The sequence below is a fragment of the Urocitellus parryii genome, chromosome 4 (genome assembly GCF_045843805.1).
Source record: "Urocitellus parryii isolate mUroPar1 chromosome 4, mUroPar1.hap1, whole genome shotgun sequence".
Lineage (NCBI taxonomy): Eukaryota > Metazoa > Chordata > Mammalia > Rodentia > Sciuridae > Urocitellus > Urocitellus parryii.
The window spans coordinates 112,499,702-112,516,445 of record NC_135534.1 but is presented as its reverse complement, the minus strand read 5'-3'; the positions used below and the strand labels follow the sequence as shown (position 1 = coordinate 112,516,445).

At 45.9% G+C, this 16,744-nt stretch overlaps 1 protein-coding gene across 6 annotated transcripts in view; it reads right to left on the bottom strand.

The window, feature by feature from the left end:
• Positions 1-16,744, bottom strand: part of Pknox2 (PBX/knotted 1 homeobox 2) — a 268,938-nt gene that overhangs the window by 62,141 nt on the left and 190,053 nt on the right. For 5 of the 6 annotated variants that reach the window (XM_026404555.2, XM_077796969.1, XM_026404558.2 and 2 more), the window contains one exon: positions 4,396-4,535. In XM_026404555.2, coding sequence (XP_026260340.1) covers positions 4,396-4,535 — 140 coding nt within the window. Of the gene's footprint in view, positions 1-4,395; positions 4,536-14,324; positions 14,386-16,744 lie in introns of those variants that run through there. The other variant, XM_026404562.2, reaches the window with a different exon arrangement.

Genomic DNA, 16,744 nt, shown 5'->3' with positions numbered 1-16,744 from the left:
GTCTGGAGTTTGTACTTTGAGTCTAGCAAGGACTGAATGCATGCATCTCTTCCTAGAACTGAGAGCATGCAACTCTGCTCAGTAGCACACATTGGCAGTTTGGAATGGACTGTAGTAGGAACATTTACACCACAGAAATAGGCAAACACTACATACAGTTCAGGGCTCTCTCCCTACTTCACCCCCTAGGGCCATTTACTAGCATCTCAGTATATTTATGGGGTACTGCCTAACCTATTTAACAGATCCATTCAACAGGCCATTCAGCACCCACTGCACCTAAGATTGTGTAAGGTGCTGGAGACAACGCAGTGAGTGACAGACATGGACCCCTGTCCTCGTGGAGTTCACAATGTAGTGTAGGGAACAGAAATGATGTTAAATGTTAACACGGGATACAGAAGCCATCTCACCCTCTCTACCTGATCCTGCAGCTTATTTCTCTAGCATTTTTAATAGAGAAGCAAAGTACAATGCCCTCGCTATTTTCGCACTGCTTGCCCCTCCAGCCCAGCATTTCCTTATCAATAATAGGTAACTTCTTCAGCGCTGCTGGGTGGGCCACTTCCCAGTTCTCAGAGAGGTTTTCGCTGTAGGGGAGAAAGCCAATACCTTAGCAGAGCAGGTTCTGCAAAGCCTCCCTCCTCCCCCCACTTGCACCTGGCCATCCTAGCTCCCTGCCACTCTTCTGCTCCCCAGGACATCACGGTTTCCATGGGAACCCACTCACTTCAAAGGGGAATGAAGGAGAATGGAGGGGAGGAGGGAGAGCGAAAGCTGGATTAACCTCACCCTCTTGGCCCTGTCTTTGCACAGCCAGCAACGTAATCCCCAGGTCTCAGACAGCACCTGACACCTGGCCATGGTCCAGCAGCATGGGCAAATGGGGGTGTTTGAACTTCTTTGGGAGAAAATGTCAGGATGGTTGAGGTTGAGGGGAGGAAGGTGGAAAACGAGAGATCTGAGTTGGGTCCAAACCTTACCCCCCACACACACACCACCAGGCCTCCTCAGACCTCCTCTCATCCTAGCTCCTGGGCCACAAACACAATTACCCGGGATGTGTATCCAATCATGGGATCTGCTCGGATTAGACTGCAATCATTAATCTGAGCGGGAGCTCCTGGTTGCTTTGCTGATTAGCCCAGATGATGCTCTGGTATGATCCAATTAAAGACAGGCTCTGCTTTCCCCCACCCCCAGCTTCTACATCAGAAGGGAACCAATACATTTCATTAGCACATCCTCATACACAAATAAAACCTCTGGGGCACTGGCAGCCTCCCTCCCCTTTGTCACTCTGCCCCTCTACCACCCAGCAGGGCCAGAGCTAGGCTTCCCTGACTTTTCTCTGTGGTTCTGGAAGGGGTATGGCAGGGGCTTCCAAAAGTCAGTCCTGGGCACTAATCTGAATGAAAGGGTCTTGTTACATTTATTGACATGAAATGGGACTCCCTGGTGTGCTTTGGAGCAACCAGGCTGCCCTAGGCAGGCAATCTAATTAAAATTATTGAACCCTACAGAACCCGGGTCATCCCACAATGGCTGCCTAGAGGGCTGCTGGTACTAATGGGAGAGGTGTGGTTGTGGGAGAAAATCCTGGGGCACGGGACCAGAAGGCAATACAGGACTGGAGGGCTGGGGAGATAGGCTACAGAGTAGATATCAGTTCCAACCAGCCAGTATGTAGCAAACAGCCATGCTTGTCTAGGAGCCCCTCTACAGGATCAGATGACTGCAGATAGACTTTGGGCAAACTAGGAAGAGCAGAGCGGTAAGCCTGGAGGGAAAAGGGAAAACTCTGGAGTGAAGATGAGCTGGAAGAAATGTTAGTTGAAAGAAGGCCTGGGCCATTTTTCAAGTGACATCATGGTAGACAGCTCCCATGGGACAGTGACCCACCTCTCCTGTAGCCTGGCCTGGAAGGAGTATGAGCCTGAGATCTTGGGAAGGACTTAGAACCCATGGATTCTTCTGGCGGAGACAAGGAAATTCAAGGTGTCAGGGGTTTACATGAACCATCTCACGAATTCTTACCAAATCTGCTTTGGTTCTCTCATAAAACCAAAATTCAGAGAGACTACAGACTAGTACTCCATGGAGGCAAAACTCAACCCACACTGCCAGAAACTTTCTGTTGTACTTGTAATCAAAGAGTTACTTACTCACCCCTACAGATCTTAGAAGATGCCCCAAATCAATTTTTAGTATGCATATGAATCACCTGGGACCTTGTGGAAGTGTAGATCATGAATCCTGTGGTCTAAGGGCCCCTGAGGTTTATATTTCTAATTAATTCTTACATGTCATGATGTTGCTAGTCCATGGACTATATATACTTGGAGTTATGATCCAAGTAGAATATGACGAACACATACCCCAAACTTCAGGCCACTGGGCAGTTTTCAGAGACCACTTTACTCCCTCTCTCTTAGGCTCCTCACAAAAGCACAAGCCCATCACACATTGCTCATGTTAATTGATGGGTGACCCTGCAGTCTCATATTCCAAACCCAGCTGCCCTGGCCACTGGCTGTGCTTGAAACACCCCAGGTTCTCCTCTGCCTGGTTCTCCTCTGCCACTCCCTCCCCATATCATCACCTGGTGGGGTCCCTTACTCAGCCTATAAGACCAGACTCAAGTACAAAGTCTGCCCTGTTGCTGTGACCACACAGTGCTGGTTTCTTATTTGCATATCTATTGGTTCCTGGAGAGATAAAGGGAAGAGTTCATGCATTTACTTTCCTATCTGGTCCTCTTTCCCTAGAGTCTAGACAGTATCTGAAATATTAATAATAAGTGTTCAATAAAAGAGTATGAAGGAGGAGGGCTGGAGCTGTAGCTCAGTGGCAGAGCACTCGTCTAGCATGCGTGAGGCACTGGGTTCAATCCTCAGCACCACATTAAAATAAACAAATAAAATAAAGGCATTCTGTCCATCTACAACTACAAATTTTTTTAAAAAAGTGTGAAGGAAGGAGTATTAGAGAGAACAAGAGGTCACATCCCACACTGGGGGAAGTTGGCTTGCCCTCCCTGAAAGTATCCTTGACAGATATTGTGATTAGATCCTGGAATTCTTTAGGATCCAAGGTAGAGCTTGTACACACATTGCATAGGGTGGGGACCAGCCACTGTGTTTTATCCTTCTTTGGAGTCTAGAAAGCCTTCGGTGGTACCAGCATTCACAGATCAGGCCAGTGCTCTGGATTCCCAATTGTTGGCATTAGAGGCATTCAGTTCATCTGAGTAACTAAAAATAATGCCAGTGATAATGATAATAACAGCACTAATTACCACTATTACCATAAAGGCATTGGCGGATAGAGGAGTAAAGGAAGGAATCAACTCCCTTATTCATTTGTCTTGTGTTCATCATTTCACCTGTTACTAGAATTGGCTGCAATGTATACCCAGCCAGGGTAAACTGCACTTGCTGATGCATGGGAGCATATGATCTCCCACAGGTGAATAGGAACCAGTGTCCAGCCCCAACAGAGTGCAGACTTAGGCATTTTTTCTTAGTAGTGTGAACTTCCTGTGAATAAATGTTAACTAAAACCCTGCTGGAACCTCATTCAGGCCTGTTCTCAGATGACCATATCTTATTTCCCAATCACATGCAAAAGAACTAGAGTTCATCAAGGCAGACAGTCACTTCCCTGGGCCTTATCCACCCCTCTGAAACATTCAGGACCCAGCATTGGCTGCATGGGGCAGATGCAGAACAGAATGAAGCAGAGGCCTGCCTATGTGCTCATCTTGCGGGAGAGCGTCCAGACCTCCACAGTCACACACAACACCTACTACTAAAATAGACTCTCATGAATCAAAGCATGGTCCAAGGACCAGTTTCATCAGATTCACCTGGAATCATTTTTTAAAGTTCATGTTCCTCTTTCTATAGTTTGACCTACTGATTTAGCATCTCTGAGCATGGAGTCTATGATTTAGCCTCCCCATGCATGCAGTCCAGGACTATGGATTTTAACAATCTCCCACTGTGATTTGCATGCACACTAAAGTTTGTGTACTACCAAGTCCTGGATGGTACAATCAGATGTCTCCTGTTCTGCACGACTTGCTGGAGTGAAGCTAACATTTGGAAGCAGAGCAAGGATGGAGTCCTGCCAAGCTGAAAGTTTCTGATGCTCATTAGGTCTCATCTCAGTAGGGGTCCTCATGGGAGATACTGCCCCAGGTCTTCATATCCCTCACTGGACATTTCCAGTCAACCCATAATGGTCAACTAGGAGATTTCTGGATTGACTTGTTGGAGAGTAGCTGTGGGACATTGCTGCTAATGTACCATCCTGGCCTGCATTTATTTCTCTCATAGTTGAACTGGGCTGAGACTTGCTGGGGGCTTCTGAGCATGATGAAATGTCTCCTACCTGTACACAGCTCGCTTGTCAGCCTCCAGCTGGGCCTGAGGGTCAATGGGGGCACTAGGCACAGGTGTGCTGGCCGTGGCTGAGGGTGCAGAGATATGGACAGCCTGGGCCTTGGAGGGTGGCTGGGCAGTAGCCGTCATCTGCAGAGAGAAGAAAGGGGAGAGGTGGTTGGTTAGTTCAGCAGGTTCCTAAGCTGGAGTGTGAGGTCAAACTTGGCCTGTGGTGTACCTGGAGAAGAGAATGTCAGCAAGAGAGTTGTAAGTGCAAAATGAGCATCTATTTATACACATACTAACTATTGTGGCAAGGAAAGAAGGCCTTTTTGAAAAATATTTTTTTCATTTGTTCCAATTAGTTGTGCATAGCAGTAGAATGCATTTTGATACATCATGCATAAATGGAGTATAACTTCTCATTTGTCTGGTTGTACATGATATAGAGTTATAAGGTCATGTAATCATATATGCACATAGTATAATAATTTTGATTCGTTCTACTATCATTCCCAACCCTACACCCCATCCCCTCCCTTCATTCCTCTCTGTCTACTCTAAAATACCTCTATTCTTCTCCCACCCCCTTATTGTGAACTAGCATCCACACATCAGAGAAAACATTCAGTCTTTGATTCTTTGGGATAGGCTTATTTCGCTTAGCATAATATTCTCCAGTTCCATTCATTTACCAGCAAATGCCATAATTTCATTCTGAAAGAAGGCCTTTTTTGAGTGGAAATGTTCTAGAAAAAAAAATTGAAGCCATCTTACACCAGCACACTTTGAAATAGAGGTTCTTAATGTGAATGGGGTGAACTTTACCCAGAAGTAGAAAAAAACAATACAAAGGACATTTAAATTATGCTTAGAGTCTTTGGATGATTTGATGACTTTGAAGAGCAAAAAAAAAAAAAAAAAATTAGCTGAATCAGTTCTCCTTGGGGCAGAGGTTTATTTATTCCTTTAAACACAAGCCAAGAGGTAATCCTTTTAACAGTTTTGATTTATGACTGAGTGGTTCTCCAAGTTTGGTAGATTTGGACAGATTCCTGCTCTTGGCTATAACAAATATTTAGAGAAGTGGTTTTCATCCTATGCTATAGCTTTTTGAAGGTGTCCCGAGGCCTCCAATTTTGTACCAACCAGAACAACTCCTTTCAATATTATATATTAGACTTCCTGTGTAAGGTTCATTTAAAGAAATGGTTCAGTAGCTTTAAAATTTTTGAAAACCATCTTTATGAAATTTAATGCTTTTACATTATATTTCTTTCAGTCAAATAGATGCAAAAAGTGTGGCTGGTGACATGCCTTGAATGTTCTATTACATCAACCTGTCCCTAGCACCATGATAGCTCTTAGTACACTGTGTTGTTGGCCTAAACATACTTGTCTGTCTCCTGTTCTGAGACTGTGTTTTCTCTTTCATTTAGTAACCATGCTTACTAAAAACAATTGGTGCTTATTAAATATATTTGTTGAGAAAGTGAATAAATGAATAAATGAATGAATATGCCTTGAAGGATTCGGATATTTTATAGCTGGGAAGTTCAGTTCATCATGGATCTAGGTCCCTGCTTTCTGGAAGAAAAAATATTGCATCTCTGAACACAAGTACATTATTGCTAATGTGTATATCCCTAAGACATTTGCACATCTTAATTTATTTCCCTGCTTGGGCTCTGCCCCTTTGAAGTAAATTCCAGGCTCTCTGTCCATTGCTTTATTTTTCTGTATAGTCCTTATTATGATCATATACTATTTATTTGCTTTTTTATTTTCTCCTCATTCCCATCTAAAAATCAGGCTTGAGGAAGGCTAACAACAGTCTTATTTCTAGGGCTCAGAAGAGTCTGGCACATGTAGGTTATTCAATAAATATTTGTTGAATCAATTAATGAATGAATGACAGATGGTGAATGAAGTGAAGGCTATAAAAGAAATGTCTGTGCTTTACTGTATTCTTTTTTAGGAATAAATATACCTGTCATTGCTGGTTAAGCTGGGGGATGTTCCCAAATTCAGTGTATAAGAGGCTTGCTTGGCTGGGCCTCAAGGCAGCCTTGAAGCTAGCAGATGATTGCTTGAATCCTACTGTCTCCCTCTATTAGCCTTTGACCTTGGGCAAATCCATTAACTTTTCTAAGATTCTGTTTTCTCATCAGTAAGCAAATTGGTGACCTTTTAGGATTCATGGGTATTAAGGAGGTGCTATAAGAGAAGATAGAAGCCAATTTTGTGCTTTCAAAACGGAGAAAGAGGGTAGCTTCAGAAAAAATGAAATCCTGTTAATCTTCACACTGGCTTGGGCCAAATTCATTCATTCATTCACTTGCTAATGTAACTGACCATTTCTTCAGATACTTCTCAAGTCCCTGCATGTACTAGGGGGTCACAAAGACAAATGTCAGCTATCATGAAGCTCAATTTGTGGATTTGGCATGATAATTAAGCTGGAAGATCAGGAGAATCTGATGTAATTGACCTCAGTTAGGTATCTCCCATGATCTTATTGTGGAAAACATGGAGATATGTGGCCCAGTGGATGACTGTATGGATTAGTAAACCAAGGAATAACAAAGGAAAGATCTGGGCTTGGGGGAAGGTTCCTAGGAGAGTGCCAGATAGTTAATTTCTCCTTCGTCCTCTTCAACATTTTTATCAGTGATTTAGAGGATGTCTGAAGAAATGCTCAACAAATTTATGGATGGCATGAAACAGATCCAAAAGATTTTTTACAGATTTTGGCAATAGGCTAAAGCTAATAAGATTAATTTTCATCTAATAAGTTAACATTGAACACTTCAAACATTTGAGCACCCCCGCCCCGCAATCAATACTGTAGAACAGGGAAACATACTTAGCAGAAGTGTTTTACTTCACATCTAGTTGCATATATACAAAATATAATGGTGTGATGTGTCTGTCAAAAAAGAACAACAACAAAGAATAATGTAGAAACATGACTCATAGGATGAGGCGGGTTTTGGTCCTGTCCTACTGGGATTAAAGAAGTACATGAAGACACATATGGCGGAGGGCTGACTGGGATGGTAAAGGGCTTCTGTACCACGTCATGTGGAGAGGATTTAAAGGAACTTGAGATGTATCACAAGATTTGGGGAGTAGGGAGAAATGGGGAGATGAACGCTCCCTTTGAACATCTGAATGAGGGGATTGGAGTAAATCAGTTCTGTTATGCTGCCCCAAAGGGCAAAGCTACAAATAATACCTTAAACCTAGGACAATGAGACAATCTAAATAATACCCACCCAAGCCCCTGACTCTTTGAGGCTGGAATGGGCTGCTTCCAGGAGGCACCCCTAGGAAGGGGATGGGAACTTTAGCAGAGTGGCCAGGTTAGGGAACCGTGAAGTGCCCTCCAACCTTGAGGTATGGAGGCAATGAGGGTGCTTTAACAATCACCAACCCTAGCACAGGGTGGCCAGAGGATCTATCGGCATGTAAAAGGGTTTTGGAAACTCTGAAGTGCTTCACAGATGGAGGGGAGGTTGTTATTATTAAATACAAGATTTCCATGATATACTCTTGTCATAAAGCAAGGCACGGCTACAAATGCGTGGATCACTTGAGGGTGAAAAGTCAGGGCACTGGTAGGCATTGCTGAACCCACTGAATGAATTTCCTGGTGTCCTTGAAGAAATCCACAGGGGTTTCTGTTAGAATGAAATTCTAAAATAGAAAGTGAGGAGGGAGATGTTCCTTGCCTCTCACTGTCCCCTTCCTAGGGAGGACCTTGTGGAAGGTGTGCGATGGCCCTACTGGGCTAAAGAGAAATGCACAGAACACAAATGTAAATCAAAAGCAGTCACTCTGTGCATCCCAAGGGGCCCCAGCTAGAGGCTGTTACTTGGGGGGAGTGTGGGAAGAAGAGAGCAGAACTGGTCTGAGGAGGAGGATAACTCAAATTTATGTAGCTCCTGGGGGCCAGTTCAGCAAACTCTGCATTTCTTCCTGGTTTGGAGGATGAATGTTTATCTCCAAATAGATTTATTTTTCTAGCCAGAGACTTCCATTTCAAAGCTCAAAGGAATAAAATCTGCAATTGTCCACAGAGGGTCTAAGGGTTCTGCAGAGGGGTGGGGGTAACTTGAGATAAACTGTGGGGTGCACAGCCTAAAGAGTAGAAGTGGAGGAGAACCTGGGTGAACCAAGGCAGGCTGTGGCCTGCTGGGGTTACCTTGTCCTGGCCTGTGAGAGCCAATTGTTAAAATGTTCGGGAATTTGGTGAGCTGGTTGACATCACATGGGTATTTTGAAAGTGGCCATGGTGGGAATCTCTACACCAAGGAAATTGGCAAATGGTGCCAATCAGGGTCTACCTGTGCCCTCTCCTTCCTCACCTCTGGAGAGCCTGTTGTTATTAACACACTTCTAACTTCCAGGGTTCCCATCAAGTAACTTTCTTCCATTCTCAGTCTGATATGGGAAGAAACTGGCTTTACACAATCCATGAGGCCACTTGGTACTTTCAGAGCTGGTCCTAGAACTGGCCACTCCAGACTTGGAGCTTTCTTCTAAGGAAAACTCAGAGCACTCTAGGGACCTGCCTTGGTGGCTCAGTGGGGACAGGGTGAGGGAATGACATCAATATAGAAATGCCAGGAGAAGCTAAGGTACAGAAGGGAGAGGCAGAGCTGAGCAATGTCTTGAGAGCCAACTGGAGGATCAGAAGTCTCAGAGTGGAAAGAGCTGGGGATCAGGGCAGGGTGTGATGCTCTTCTGCTAATTCTTAGCTACCTGTTTTTGTAGCAAGCTTCTTGACCTCTTTGGTTTCCTCACCTGTAAAATGCAGGAGGTTATGTCTTTGCACAGGTTGTGAGGATTAATCAAAAGAACAAGATAATGACTAGTGGATGGGGCAGGGTGGCATCTTGCCCTGGGGAGGCTTGCCCACTGTGAGTCATGATGCTGAACTCAGAACCTATGCAGGCTCTCTGGTTCCCATCTCTTCTCTTAGCTGTGGGTCCTTCTTGGAGCTAAGACCCTGGGGCCAGCACCTCCATCACTTCCCTTTCTTGGATGCAATAACTATTGCATCTCATGTGGCTGGAACCAGCCCTCCCTGAAGTCTGAAGCTAAAGGGTTCCTTTCCATATTTTTGGTTTTTGACATATTGAGATGAAATTCCCTGTCTCCCTATCCTGTAAAAGAGTGGGAAGAGTTGGTGACTATAAGATGTATGTTGTTATGGTTTAGATCTGGAATGCCTCCATCTCCCAAAACTCATGTGTTAGGCAGTGTAGTAATGTTCAGAGGTGAGAAGATTGGATGGTGAAAGTTGTACTCTCATCAGTGGATTAATCCATTTGATGGATTAATACTTTGAATATACTACTGGGTAGTACCTATAGGCACATGGGATACAGCAGGAGGAAGTAGATCACTGAGTCATAGCCTTGGGGACTATATCCTGCCCTGGATCTTCTATCTCTCTTTGTCTCTCTCTTCTCTCCTCTCCTCTCTCTCTCCCCGGGCTTACCAGCTGCCACAAGCTGGGCAGCTTTCCTCTGCCACACCCTTCCTCCATGATGTCTCTGCCCCGTATCAGGCCCAGAGAAATGGAGTCAGCCAACCATGAATTGAGACCTCTGAAACTGTGAGCCAAAATAAATCTTTCCTCCTCTAAGTTGTTTTTGTCGGGTATTTTCATCACAGCAATGAAAAGTTCATGAATATATGTGTGCAGGCATGCATCTTTGGGGATCTGCTGAGAGATCCAGCCACTCTGACAGCCTGGTCTTTCCACAAGGATGAATAGAAGATTCTCCCTGGTGGATGTAAAAGGTGCAGGGAAGCACCTCCTACCTGCATCCGTCAGTTGCCCTCACTGGTTCTTTCTGTTAAGTATCATCCTTCTCCAGTTGTAGGGAGAGTGATCCATTGGGTTGTAGCTAAGACAACATCAAACAGACTTTTTTTCCCTTTTTTTTTTTTCCCTGTCTTTGTACTAGGAATTAAGCCAGGGGTGCTCTACCATTAAGCTACATTCTCAGTCCTTTTTATTTTTTATTTTGTGACCGGGTCTTGCTAAATCACCCAGGCTGACCTTGAATTTCCAATCCTCCTCCCTCAGCAACCCAAGTTGCTGGAATTACATGCATCGCCATAACCAGCAGCTTTCCAGTTTGACGGTAATCCTGTGAGTAGGTTATCAACATCCCATTTCACAGATGAGAAAACAGAAGCCCACAAAGTCTAAGAAACTGCTAGAGAGCATGGCCAGCTCCTGCAAAGCTGGAGCAACAACAGAGGGCGACTTGACAAATTGCACTATGCAAATGGGGGCCTTTAGTTACTTTTCTTTGAAGAGGAGAATGGAAAGATCCCCCTCCCTGTGTAAAAGGGGACTGAAGGAGAAAGAAGGATAGAATCAGAATGAAACTTCACCTCTCAGGCATGTCCTTCAGTCTCCATTTAGTTCACCCTGTCCTCGCTGCCAGGCCCAGCTTCTCCCTTCCCCACAGTAAACCTCTCACACCGTTTGAGATAATTCCCCCCAAAGATAGAGCCAGAAACATTCTTCCATATGGACCCTAAGTAGAAAGACCAGGAGGGTTTATTAATCAAGGGTTAATTAACCAGTCTGTTGACTTCCCTTGGAGGCTGCAGAGGAACCTAGAGACCTAGAGCCTGAGAAAAAGCTGACCCCAGGGACCTTCAAGCCTTCCAGAGCCTGGGCCTCAAATTGGCGTGGCTACTGCTCCCTGCCAACATAACACTCAGAATTCCTCTCTGGCTCATGGGAGGTGGGAGCAGGTAGCTCAGAATGGGAGAGAACACCTATGTCTTTCTAGCACCTAGGAAGGCAGCTTGCATGGGGGAGAGAAGAGGTGCTGGCATCAGATTTTAAAAGTAGTTTTCAATTCCACCTGGCCACTCACTGCTGGGCAATTTCGATGCATAACTTTACCTTTTGAGCTCACCTTGGAGCACTGCTTCTTTGGAGCACTGCTTCCTGCCTCCCACCCCTTCCTGCTTCCCACTCTCTGCTCTATGCTCCCACCTGTCTGCTTACTTCCCTCTCTCTTCTGCTGGACTGGAGAACTCTTGAGGGCAGAGACTTGGACTTGTCTGTTGACTGTTATAGACCCAGTGTCCAATACAGGAAGTATCCAAAATTATCTGTGGAATGTGGGAATGACTGGCATGGAGTGGGCAGACTTTCCCATTGGATGCTACCTTTTTAACTTCAAATTGCATTCTTGACCCTGAAAGCCTCAAGCCACAGCAAAAAAGCCTATGGTCCCTGACCACACAATGATTGGCATAGTGGGCATCTATCCCAGACTTGGAAAGAATGGCATATGGAAGGATGTGCTGGGATGAACGTCTACTTTGCATTAGGCTCCCTCTCTCTTTGCTTATGAGACTTGGGCTTTACTCAACTTTTCTGATCCAGTCTTCTCATCTGTGAAATGGGAATAATTATACCAAAGTTCGGGGTTGTTAGAATTAAATGAGATAATGTATGGTAAATCAGCTGACACTGAATAGCTACTCAGCAAATGGTAATTAGAGTTAATATAATCCACACCACCCGCAACTGCACTCTGATTGATAGTTGGCCGCTGGTGTTCTACATGGGCTGCTCTAGGGTCTTGACCAGGTGAATAAGAATCTGCCATCTGCCAAAGGAACTCATTCTACCTAAGCTTTCAGGGGAGTGGGGCGAGTATGAGCTTACATGAAGGAAAGAGGGCTGTGGTGTGGTGAAAACAAACATTACCAATCACCAACTGTCACCTTGGGCAAGTGATTCAGTTCCTCTGAGTCTCAGTTTCCATATCAGGGACCATATGGGAGGGTACACTGCAAACAGTGAATGCTCAGCAGATTTTGGATTCTAAGTACTCTTTTCTATTTATGTATGTATGTATGGTGCTGGGGATGGAACCCAGGGACCTCCTGCATGCTAGAGAGTGCTATACCCTGAAATACACCACCAGCCCTCTGAGCACTTTTAATGCTTCTTTTGCCAGCCTTGTCCTCTGAATCCAAACTACATATATACCCTGTCCCAGAGGCCCGAGCGCCCACACCTCCTATATTCCCCTGTACACACCTCCTACATACACACACAGTCTTGCTATTTGTGTATAGCCACATACCTCCCTCAAGTGCCTTCCCATATAAACCCTGCACAACCCAAGCCTGTGCCTTCTCAGCACAAACACTCCGCCTAAGAATACATCCCTCTTCTGAGACTTTCACCTGACAGGTGCACAGTACAAGCTGCTGGCCCCAGAGACACCCATCAGCAAATGCTCAGGCCTCCACTAGGGGCCGCCACGGCTCCATCAAGCTGCTGCACTCCCTCTAGTGCTGGGGCAAACCAGTACCGGATCAGTTTCCTGTCAACCAGGATACAGTCCAAGGACCTGGACGAGGTCAGGGCTCAAAGCCATTTGGTAAATATCAGCTGTGGCCTGAACAGGTGGGAGTTGCAGTGAGCATGGCCACTGTTGGGGGGTGGTAACAGCCCCCACGGTGCTCCAGGCCTGGGCAAGTTCACTGATCCACAGCAAGTGGGTAGAGTACCCCTTCCCTTACCCCAACCTCTGGAGCACACCCAATGCCTCACATCTTCACACCTTTGCTCCCACAGCTACCTTTGCTGGAAATGTCCTCGTCTTTATTCTTGATCAGCTGGAGGCCCAACTCTCTCAGGAAGCCTTTCCCTATTCTCTACACTCCCCAGACCCAGTAGCCTGGGCCCTGACTCTTCTGAATCTGTGTTACCCCAATATCTTTTACACTTCTGGTTCCATGGGTGGGTAGGTTTCTGGGCTCCTGTGCTTGACTCCAGTGTTTGTTAAATGATTAATGACGACCAAGTGAGGAAACGAGTGGTGATGAGTTAAAGGGCCCAAAGGAGGAAAAGGTCAAAGAGGGATCCTCAAAATTATTCCCCATCAAAACATCCCAGGAGAGAAAGGTCCAACAGCAGAGCCAGGCCAGAAAGAGGCAGAACTAAGGGCCTCCTGGGATGGCAGTCCCCTCCATTGGGACTAAGGCCAGTGGATAGACTAGACCACAGAAGGGTTCCTTCTGTGCACAACAAGGGTCCCAATAATTGATTAGTTGTAAAAGGGTTTGTAGGCAGTGGTTTACAAAAATGAGGTTTGTCCGATGATCCCTGGCCCTAACTGCAGGTCCTGGGGAATCAATGACATGAGGCTAATCAAAGGCAGGCTGTGAGCTTCCACCTCCTAGTTCTGTGCATTTTCCCAGGATCTGACTGCTCCTCACCCTCCCCATCCATCCCTGAAGGATCCCTCATTTTTATCTTTGTCCCAAACCAGTGGTTTCCAATAAACCCTTTAGAGCCTAAGAACCTCAGTGTGTGTGCACTCTGAATGTGTTCTGTATGTGTGTGTGTGTGTAGGAGTGTTTCTTAGCTGGAAAAACACATTTGATATGCCCATTGTGTTTCTAATAAAAATAAATTAAAGTTCAATCCAGTCTAGACTGCTGAAGATGTGCAGAAGATAGAGTGAGAAACCAGGTTGGGGCATGGACGATCAGAAGCTAAGAAATACCACTCCACTTTTCATACCCACATCCTCCACGATTCTGTGAGGCAGGAAGCACAGGCCTGAAAAGTGATCCTCAGCCCATTTACCAGAACAGAAAACAAGGCCCCAAGCAGACTATAAACTCTCTTAGGGCAGGAATTCTAATTTTGTACCCCTGGTCTCCAAGACCCACAGGAAGTACTCAATATTTACTGAATGGATGAATTAATGGAAGAAATAGTGCTGAAATTACTTGCCTAAATTTTAATAATTCATCACAGTGGGGCAGGGGCCAGGCCTAGGATTCCTGAATTTCTGCTGCATTGAGTCACTCTGCAATTTCTCTCCAGACCACCAACCCCAAGGGCAGCAGGCATCCTGGGCCCTTACTCACCCATCCCCCTATAGCTGGGCCACACAGACACCAGAGCTCCTCAAAGATGGCATGGGCAGGAGAGGCAAGGCCTGAAAAGTGCTCCTCAGCCCAGCTGCTGACTTGGATCACCTGTTCCTGATTTATTTTAGGCTTTGTATCCTTGGGCCATTAACTATTTTTGTAGCTGTTTAGGGCACTTGTCCGGCTTGGCGACGAGAATATAGACAATAAGATCGCTGTGTTTCTGGTAACTATCAGAATTAAGGTAGTAAGTTCATCAAAGGAAAAATCTAGACTGGGCCATAGTGTTATTCTTCATAAGCTTCAAGTCATGGGACCAGCCCACCATCTCCTAAGTGGGGGCAGAAAGGCCCCACAGTTAGACCTGGAGGTTGTTTTTTGCCTTTTATACAATGAAGAATCCAGGTCTGAAGTGAGTCAGAGTCCAGGGATCTGTCCAGTATAAAGACATGGGTGGCCCAAGCAGGCAGGGAGAGAGGTCACTGTGCACAAAGGGAAGAAAGGCCCAGCAGAAAAGAAAAAGAAGGGTCTGTTTTGAAGAGTTAAAGCAAGGGAAGGTGGGTCCCCCTGATGGTCCCTGGGGTGTTGCCCCCAGGGGCAGAGGGAACCGTCAATCACAGCTACAGAAAAGGCTTAGGAGAACTTTCAAAGCAGCTGAATTAACTCTATTGCTGCAAAGCCAGAATGTGTTTCACAGGCAGCTGAGCAGAAGGCCCTGCAAGGCAGGGGGCTCCGGGCCTTAAAGAGATGAGAGGAATGTAAACGAGTGTGAAAACATCTGAACCAGCTTCTGCCCATCACAGCTGCATGGGCTGGATGGAGGCCATTCACAGCCAGAGGCCCCAGCCACCCGCTTCTGCCTCTAGTTAATGAAATGAGCACCGGGATCCTAATGACTGATCAAAGCCCAGTCAGCTTCCCCAGAAGGCTGCACCCCTGGCCCTGCCTGGGGTGGGAGTGGTGCTAGGATAGGGAGGGAAAGAGTACTCAGAGGTAAGACTGGTCTGGCTTCGTGCACGTGGCTGGCTCCAGCCTTAGCTTTCCTCTTCAGGATAGGTGTGACAGCATTCTCTTGACCTCAGATGGGCAAGGGCAGTCTCTTGGAGTCCTGGACACAATTTTTCTCCCCTTAAGTGTTGACAGAGGATGGAGAGGGATGGGGGAATGCAGCTTCTGCCAAAAGGTCTCAAGCAAGTGCCTGACTTCCTTCGGAAGCGAATTTCCCGCATTGGTCCTGAACTTTGAGTTCTGACTCTGCCTATCTTGTTTACTCTGGCCAATAATGAGGCTCATTCTTAGCAAATTGCCAAAGCCCTTTCAATATCAGTCATTGCCAAGTCATGCTACGTAAGCATCTAGCTACCTACCTATCCATTTGTTCCTAATCCGCACTCTCCACTGAGCACCCACATCCATAGGTGCTGTACCTTGTGGGTCAGATGAGGATCCACTAGAATTTCTGCTTTCTAGTCAAATGCTCATGCAACCTGTCTTCCTGGGGACACGTAGACAAAGAGAATCCAAACATTAACACATACACCAACAGAACAGATCATATGTGTCTTGCCTATAAGCCAGGAACAAAGATTTTCATGAAGTGGTGGGTACATGTCTACGTGTGGGGAAGAGCAGCATGGGGTGTGCTGGTAGCCAGAGTCTGTTTTGTGTGTGTACAGTGAGGGTGGAGAAGCCGTCTTTACTAGTAAATTCCAATGGCTTCCTGGTTTGCTGGTAGAACTATGGAGGGGGGAATTTTTGCTCAGTAGATGACACTACATCTGCAACCTTAAGGGGAAGTGGAAGGAATTGAATGGCGTTTCCAAGGTGGAGAGTACATTGAAGGAAGGCTATATGCCTAGAAGGAGTGAGACTAGAGGGATGCCGAGTGTGATTCTAAGAATGTACAAGAGAGGGGAGCAACTTTTTTTTGGGGGGGGGACTGGGGATTGATTCAAATGGTGCTTTACTATAGAGCCACATCCCCAGTCTTTTTTATTTTTATTTTTTGAGACAGGGTCTCACTAAGTTGCTGAGGCTGGTCTCAAACTTGTAATCCTCCTGTCTCAGCCTCAAGAGTCCCTGGGATTATGGGCATGTGCCACCACACCCAGTAAAGGGGAGCATCTTTGAGAGTCCCATTAGCAACAGCAGGGGTGCTGAGGTAGAGAGAGGAGGGGCTATGACAGCTCAGGTGACAGAGAAGGCCAGGCCCACTTGGGAGAGTTGGAGAACAGAAAGAAACTGAAAAGGGGAATAAACAGTGTCTTGAACTAAGGGATTACACACCTAGTTCATGTCCAGGTCATTCTGGTGACATGTTTCCATTAAACAATCTTTGTAGAATTCCACAGTCTCTGGTGACTCGCCCCTGTTTCTTCAGGACATAAAAGGAGGGTCTGGATCAATGATCCAGCTGT